An 8,200-nucleotide genomic window follows, 5' to 3' on the forward strand; every position below is an offset into this window, starting at 1 on the left:
GTGGCAATTCCCCTCATCATTTTAGTCCATGTGTTTGCAGGAAATTTTTCCAAAATAAGTTACAATGTTTGTAAATAGTTATCCGAAGAGCTGGCAGAAAGGAATAACATTGAGGCTAACTTGTCACTGGTCACCAGATGTGATTACTCTCAGATCAGAGTTACATTGCCAATTTTATTAGGTCACTTCAGTGTACCTTTCTGTCTTATAAAGCCTTCCTCCCTGCCTAGCTCACAGCCCACAACTCAATGACAGTAGTCAGCTTTCCCAGCACCATTTCACATGTCCGCAAGTGTACATAGACACTTCAACCTATCTTCCTTGCTCAATGAACAAAGCATTTGTTGCTCAGCCACAGTCTAAGGCTCATCTTTCGAGTCTTTATTTCTATCCCAAGATCTGCCTCTCTCCAAGTCTGGCAAACCTGGGTATTTTCCACTGCCTCCAAAGGAAATCTGCCCAGTTAATAACAGGGAATTTTATGCTGTGGTACCAACAGGACAATTACTTTATAATATAATAATCCAATACCTGTAAAGCAGATAAAGATATAGCTACAACATCAGAGCTACTTGTTTTACACCAGAGCGTACAAATCACAGAGAAATACAACTCTTTTAATATTTCTCAAAGTTTAAGTAATAAATAGTAAGTAACATTTTGTACGGAAAAACAACAGTTTAGTAATGTTGAGTTTTTCTAAGCCTAGTCCAGCCACACTTTTTAAAATATCTATTAATCATTACAGTTTCTGCCTTACATTTTCAAAAAACTAATTCATTCATTTGGCTGGATTATTATCAGGTATAACTGACCTAAAACAAACTGCATGTGTTTAAAATGTATATTTTGGTAATTTCTGACATATGTGTACACCCATAAGCCATCAACATAATTAAGATAATTAATATAGCCATTAACCCAAAAAGTTTCTTATGCTGTTTGCAGTCTCTCCCACCCATTCCTCCCCATTTTCTGGCCTGCCTCCCCAGGCAACCACTATTCTGCTTTCTGTCAGTAAAGATTAGCCTACATTTTCTAAAACCTCATATAAGTGGAATTATACTATATGCACTCTATTTTATCTAAATTGTTTTACTCAATGTAGTAATTGTGAGATTAACTCATACTGTTCCATGTTACAATAGTTCATTACTTTTGTATTGCTGCATAATTATTTCACAATTCAATTGTCTATTGATTTGTTGATGAGCATATGGGTTGTTTTTAGTTATATCTATTACAAATGAAGAACTACGAACATTTGAGTAAAAGTATTGTATAAACATTAGCTTTTCTTTCTCTAGGATAAATATCTATGAGCAAAATGGCTAGGTCATGTGCTTTATATATATTAATATTTAATTTTTAAGAAACTGCCAGGCCAGGTGCAGTGGCTCACACCTGTAATCCCAGCACTTTGGGAGGCCAAGGCAGGAGGCTCACGAGGTCAGGAGATCGAGACCATCCTGGCTAACACGGTGAAACCCCGTCTCTACTGAAAATACAAAAAAAAATTAGCCGGGCGCAGTGGCAGGCGCCTGTTGTCCCAGCTACTTGGGAGGCTGAGGCAGGAGAATGGCATGAACCCGGGAGGTGGAGCTCGCAGTGAGCCAAGATGCGCCACTGCACTCCACCAGCCTGGGTGACAGAGTGAGACTCTGTCAAAAAAAAAAAAAAAGAGAAACTCCCAAACATTTCTCTAAAGTCGTTGCATAATTTTACCTTTTCACCAGCAATGTACGAGAGTTCCAGTTGCTCCATGTTCTCACCAACACTTGGTATTGTTTTTTATTTTGTTTTGTTTTGTTTTTAGTTTTAGCCAAACTAATAAATGTATACTGCTATCTCATTGGAGTTTTAATTTTTATTTTCCTAATGACTAATAATGTTGAGCATTTTTCTATGTTCTTAATTTCCATTACTATATCTTTATAGTAAAGTGTCTATTCAAATCATTTGCCCATTTTGAAATTTTGTTTTAATAAATTGAGTTTTCAGAATTTTTTTACCTATTTTGCTTACAAGTCATTTGTGCCACATATAATTTTCCAATATTTTCTCTCAGACTGTGACTTTTAAAAATTATTTAAAATTGTCTTTTGAAGAAGATTAGTTCTTAATTCCAACAAAGTTTAACTAGTCATGATGTTGGTGTCATATATAGAAAATCTGTCTAACCCAAACTTACAAAGATTTTCTTTTTTCTTAGTAGTTTTAAAGGCTTAGGTTTTACATTTAGGTTTATAATCCATTTTGAGTTAATCTTTTTTTTATATAGTGTAAGGTATGGACTGTAGTTCATCTTTATTTTTTCTCAAAATAGACACCCAAATATTGAAAATGCAATTTTAAAAAAAGACTATTCTTCCTCCAAGGAAATGAGTGTGCACCTTTGTTGAAAATTAACTTAATCAATATATGTCAGTCTATTTTTAGACTCTCTCTGTTGTATTGATTTGTTTATATTGATGCCAGTACTACATTGTCTTGATTACTATAGCTTTACAAGCCTTGAAGTCACATAATTTAAATATTCCAGCTTTGTTTTCTTTTCCAAAGTGTTTTGGCTATTTTAGTTCCTTAGTATTTTATATGGATTTTAGAAACAGCTTGACAATTTCTATTTAAAATTTGCTGGGATTTTTATTGGGATTATATTGACTCTATAGACCAGTTTGGGGAAAATTGGTATTTTAACAATATTGAGCTTTCTCATTCGTGAACATGGTATATCTTTCCATTTATTTTGATAATTTTATCTTTTTGGTAGAAGTTAGGGGTAGCTTCATCACTAACTTCTCTTTCCCTCTGACATCTAAGCAATTAAAAATAGAAACATTTTCTAAATGAGAATGGGACTGTCCTTAGATAGAGCTTGATGTGTTTCAAAATGGCATTTTCCAACTATTCACCCCAAAATTCAAAACTAGAAAATCACTTGTAAGGATGGTTGGGTCTACAAAGAAGGCTCTAAATATGCTTTCCTAGCTGCATACATGATTGTGACTGGCCCTGGAAAGCTAAGTACTGCAAGAAAGCAGAGATCTTACTAGCTCTGCTCTTTAAGAGTGGCATAGAAAATAAATATGCATAGGTACACACACTAAAATTGTGAGCTCAGTGTGCCTGAGGGCCGCTTTACCAAGAGAACAGAGAAGTGGGAAAAGTGATAGTTTTCCTTTGTCTTCTAGTACAGTGTGCTTGGCCTCTGATAAATGCACCCTAATGAAAGTCAAACTCTTACAAAGTTTACCGTCAGATGAGTCATCCTTTCTTCTATGGTGTTGGTACAGGAAGAACCCAAAGGAATTTAGTATTATCCTCTCTTGGAAAATGGAAATATAATTCCTTGCTTTCTACAGGACAATTGGTATCTCTCACACTTGGGTGGGCTTGGCCAAGACTCTCTTAAATGTGTAAGATACTTGCACTTAATTTGTAGTGCAGAAATGTAGAGGAATAAGAAAGGAATAAAAGATGAAGGCGGATATGATGTGGAGAGATTCTTTGTAGTTATTTAGATAAACAAATAAGCACATTAAAATACGAAAAGGGCTAAGAATATTTTCTAGCTTCATGGACTTTTTACCCCACATTTCTTTGGTTTGTTTTGTGGACTAAAAAAACAACAAAAGGGGGAGGCAGAATTTACTTAAATTTAAAGGCTTCTACTTAATGCATTTTTTAATGAGTTATTTTCTGTATTAAGATGGTGAATTTCTCAGAAAAACATATAGCAACCTACTCTAGAAATGTGGTAGCCTAGAAATGACTCAAGAATGTATGGCTCTTTCTTCTAGCAATTGCTAGTATGGAATCAATATGTGGGGGACTATTGTGTTCATTGCTGTATTCCAAGTGCCAAAACCAGAACTGACATCAAGCAGGGGCCAAAATTCTGTCATTAGAAACGCTTTTGATTAATTCTGATTCCCAGTGATCTTTTCCTTCTCCCAACTAATGTAGTCGGGTTCTAAATGGCATTGTCTACCATTAAATTTTCATACCACCTTTGATTACCTTCTAGCTGTCATGTGTGTACTTCTGCTCTCTTTAAGTGCAAAATGATCTCCCCAAGATGATATTTTTCATTTTACAGAGCATATAAAGAAGTGGTGTGACATGATTTCTGAGTTTAGACTTTCCAGCTATGGTCTCTACACTACTGATTAGTAGTTGTGGAACCTTGGGCAAATAACTACCCCAATATTGTTTTATTGTCAGTAAAATCGAAGTAATAATGACATTTATCTCATGGTCACATTATGATGATTAAATGAGATAATTTATGTAAGGGATTCATAATGCTTCACACATAATCTTCACACATAACAATCAATACATATAATGCTTCACACATAACAATCAATACATTCAAACTTGTTTTTTTAACTAACAAATATTCTCATATGAGTTGTCTTTTTAAAAACTGAAAGCACTTAGTGGCTTCAAAATTGAATTTTCTTTGGGAATGCTAGAGGTGAGTATGCAGACTGAAAGAGTGGAAATAAAGTATTGTTTTACTAACATTGGCTCTTAAAGCAGAATATAGAGGGATATATGGTCTGCAGATTTTTTGAAAGCAAGGATAATGCATTTTCAATTACAAAGCCCAAGCATCTTGCCACAGTGTTTGACACATATAAGCCACTTAATAGTTGCAGAATTCATTAGTAAATGAGTGGGTAGTGACGTAAAAATTGAGGCACCTTGCTTCTGCTTCCAGAGAGAGCTCTGCTCTGCCAGCATTGTTTCCCCACCCAAGCAGAGACGGTGGGTCGCTGTCCACGGTTCTGAACTCTCTCCAGGATGGAATCTGCTCACCTTTGTCAGACTACTTTTTTTCCTCCCGCTCTCCAAAAAAAAAAAAAAAAAAAAAAAAAAAAAAAAAAAAGGAAAGAGAAAAAACAATAATAATTAATAATAGTTCTTCATTCTTCATGCAGTCTACTTTCAAGGCACGGAGACAAACGCCCCCATATGTTTCCCAAATGGGCTAATTCTCACTGTCCGGAATTATTTTAATGTTCTGAAGTTTCATTCTTTTCCCTGCTGAGCCTGGAAGCTCTCTACATACGAATGCTGGATTTATTTCATCTGGGCCTAGATTTTTAATGTGTTGATCACCTAGAGTCCTTGGCCTTTGTTTCACGGAACAGATCTCACGGCCACATATCCTTCTATAAGAGTAGGCAGGTCTGCCGGCGGTTCCTTTTTCGAATCCCTAGAGTCGGTGGGACTGCGTAGCTCTGGCTCCCGCAGCCGCCCAGCCCAGACAGCTCAGAAAGCTGCTGATCTGCTGTGCGCTCTCTCTTGTTCCTCCGTCTTCTCCCCGCCACTCAGCAAAAAGACCCACCAGACTCCTGGGCAGTTGGAGTCCCTTCAAGAATCCTGGGAGCACTGTAATGTAACTCCTTTAGCTCCCACTCCGCACCCTCGGATGCCGCACAGTCTGGGGGCTGGGATCAACACAGGAAGATTCACTAGATTGACTCTGTGCGGATGAACGACACCCTTTCCTTCCCCTCTTCCATCTCCACTTATCTACCCTTTGTGCAGTTCTTCGACCGAGGTTTATACTGTAATAGCTTCTAAACATCAAAAATTAAAAGTGGATAAAAAATCCCCGCGGGGTATGTGTGTGTTTATGTTTGTTATGTGTGTGTTCATCCGCGTTTGTGCAAAATCTCCTAACGTCACTAGTTCCCAATAGGGACAAGCGCGCCGAGAAATCCTGGATCTTCCCAGGGATTCCCTCTACGCTCCCTCCTCTTCGTCAGTAACCCCAAAGAGGTAGGTTTGAGCTTTCGCAAACCACCACTGCAGCGATGGAAGCGAACAAATCTGTTGAGATTTTGTCTTTCCCCTTTCGTTTCCAGCCCTCCTAGGCAAACAGTCCTGAGCACAGGGTTTTCTTCAATTCTCCCGCATCCACACTGCAACCAGGTGCAAGTCTTTCCTAGGCTATAGACAGCCCGCCTCCCCAAGAGACCTTCTGCGGACCGGCTGCCCCTGGCCTCGGCCTGGGTGGGCGGGTGGTGCTCGCGCCGCCCCTACCTTCCCCTGGGGCCCTGGAGCGCCGCGCGCTGGGTGTGCGTGTGTGCGCGCGCGCGGGTTTGATGGGGAAATCTCCTTCAGTGGAAGCTGCTGACTGTCGTTGGCGGAAAGTATCCTGGAGCCCAGCAAAAGCCTCCAAAGCACTAGAGCTTCCCTAAAGAAAAGCAGAATAAAAGAAAGACAAGAAGGGAACCCCGTTCCTCTAAAGCTCGGGTTTCCAATAGTCCCGAATCCTCCTGGAGTTGGGCGAAGGCGCAGTTGGCAGCAGCTGCTGCTGGCACCCGGACTTGGAAAGGCGGTGTTCCCCCCTTTCGGGAGGAGGGAGGCAGGGACTTGCAGGCAAGAGTTGCACCTGGTCTAGGAACCTGCAGAGAAAAGAACTCTGGGGTAAGTAGTGTTCTGGCACTGGTGCGGAAAGGGGGAAAGGGTGGGGGGCATGAAAGGGACGAAATGGAGAGGGCAGGCAATGAATTATGCAAAAAAAAAAAAAAAAAACTCCAATATTTCGCAGCGGAGGGAGAGCACAGCACAGCACTCCCAGGATGAGTCCTGCGTGGGTCTCCCGCGCCGAACCCGCAGCACGAAGTTCTTTTTAAGAAGAGAAACTCGAAAATCCTGGAGGGTAACAGGGGCAGCCAGGGCGGTGCGGAGTGCGGAGGCGGCTGCCAGGGACTGGGGCCGAGGCGGCGGCCAAGGTGGCCTGAAGCTGTAACACCCAGCCTCCTCCTCCTCCTCATGGCCGAGCTCAGCCGCACCTCCCCGCCCGGGCCTCCAGCCTCCGCCCCCGGATGCCGGGCTGTGGAGCTAACGCTGGGACTCCCGGCGGCGGCGGGGACGCTCACCTGGCCGAGCCTCCTTCTCCTCCTCCCGCCCCCACCTGCCCTCCTCCTCTCTGAGTCGGGAAGCGTCGGGATCCGTAGGCGAGGAAATAACGACCCCTGCAGTTGCATTGCGGAAAATCTCGGCAGCGGCGCTAGTTGCGGGCGCTGGAAGCCAGGCAACTGGGGGTTCTGGGGAGTCCAGGAAAATAGCAAAGAAGCAGGAAGCGCGCGCGCGACCTGGAGAGTCCGTGGGCCCCCACCGCGCCCCAGTCCCCGGGGCCCAGCCCTTCCCCTTGGCGCCCTGGACGCACGGCCGGAACCCGGCTGAGAGGCGGCAGGCTGTGCGCGGACTTGGGGAGCAGGGAGGGTCGGCGGAGGCTGCCGGCGGCTGGCGGTTTCGGGCAATAATCCCTGCCTCTCTTTCTCTGTGTGTCTGCTGTGTCTGCTCCTTCCCCGCCCCCCCGGAAGCAGGAGAAGAACGGCCCCGGAGCGCAGCAGCCACCCTCCGACCATGCCCCGGTGAGGGGGGCGGACTTCGAGGGCAACTTGCCGCGGACTGCCTGGGCTTAGCCAGCGAGCTACGCGCTCCCGGGAGCCCGGAATTGCACTGCGCGGCCCGGCGGGGGGCTATCGTCTATGTCTTCTTGGGGCGCCAGGCGAATCGGGGTCTCGTTTTTGCTGGAAGAGCCCAGTGTTGGTGGCTTCAGGTGGCTGCTGCCGCCGCCGCCGCCGCCGCCGCCGCCGCGGCTAGTGCGGTTTCCGCTGCTGGTGCGAAGAGAAGAGACAAGCAAGCGGGGAGACCTCCGAGGCAGCGAGGCATCGGACATGTGTCAGCACATCTGGGGCGCACATCCGTCGAGCCCGAGGGGAGATTTGCCGGAACAATTCAAACTACGATATTGATCTTGGGGGTGACTGTCCCTGGCCGGCTGTCGGGTGGGAGTGCGAGTGTGCACTCGCTCGGAAGTGTGTGCGCGTGTGTATGTGTGTGTGCCGTGTCGGGCTCCCCCCTGCCTCCCCTGTTTTCCCGTCGAGTGATGCACTTGGAATGAGAATCAGAGGATGGAAATAGTCTGGGAGGTGCTTTTTCTTCTTCAAGCCAATTTCATCGTCTGCATATCAGGTACGGGACGCGCCGAAGTCACTGGCTGATTTGGGTTATGTTGTGATGTTTGGGGTGTATGGGGTTTTATTGTATGTAGCCACGGGGCGGAGAGGGGGGTGGCGAGACCCTTTCAGTTCTGCGGGTTTGCCGCCTTCAGAATCAAAATCCTTCTCAGCCTAAGGGTGTCTGAATGTGTGTGTGTGTGGGGGGGGGG

At 44.4% G+C, this 8,200-nt stretch overlaps 1 protein-coding gene across 1 annotated transcript in view; it reads left to right on the forward strand.

Annotated features, from left to right (window-relative positions):
• Positions 1–5,774: 5,774 nt before the first annotated feature.
• Positions 5,775–8,200, forward strand: part of CA10 (carbonic anhydrase 10 (inactive)) — a 552,992-nt gene continuing 550,566 nt past the window's right edge. Inside the window, exons 1-2 of the mRNA XM_017858264.1 lie at positions 5,775–6,447; positions 7,353–8,004. Of these exons, the coding sequence (XP_017713753.1) occupies positions 7,944–8,004 (61 nt within the window). The 5' untranslated portion in view covers positions 5,775–6,447; positions 7,353–7,943. The remainder of the gene's footprint in view (positions 6,448–7,352; positions 8,005–8,200) is intronic.

Source organism: Rhinopithecus bieti, unplaced genomic scaffold, assembly GCF_001698545.2.
Source record: "Rhinopithecus bieti isolate Rb0 unplaced genomic scaffold, ASM169854v2 scaffold_44748, whole genome shotgun sequence".
Taxonomy (NCBI): Eukaryota; Metazoa; Chordata; class Mammalia; order Primates; family Cercopithecidae; genus Rhinopithecus; species Rhinopithecus bieti.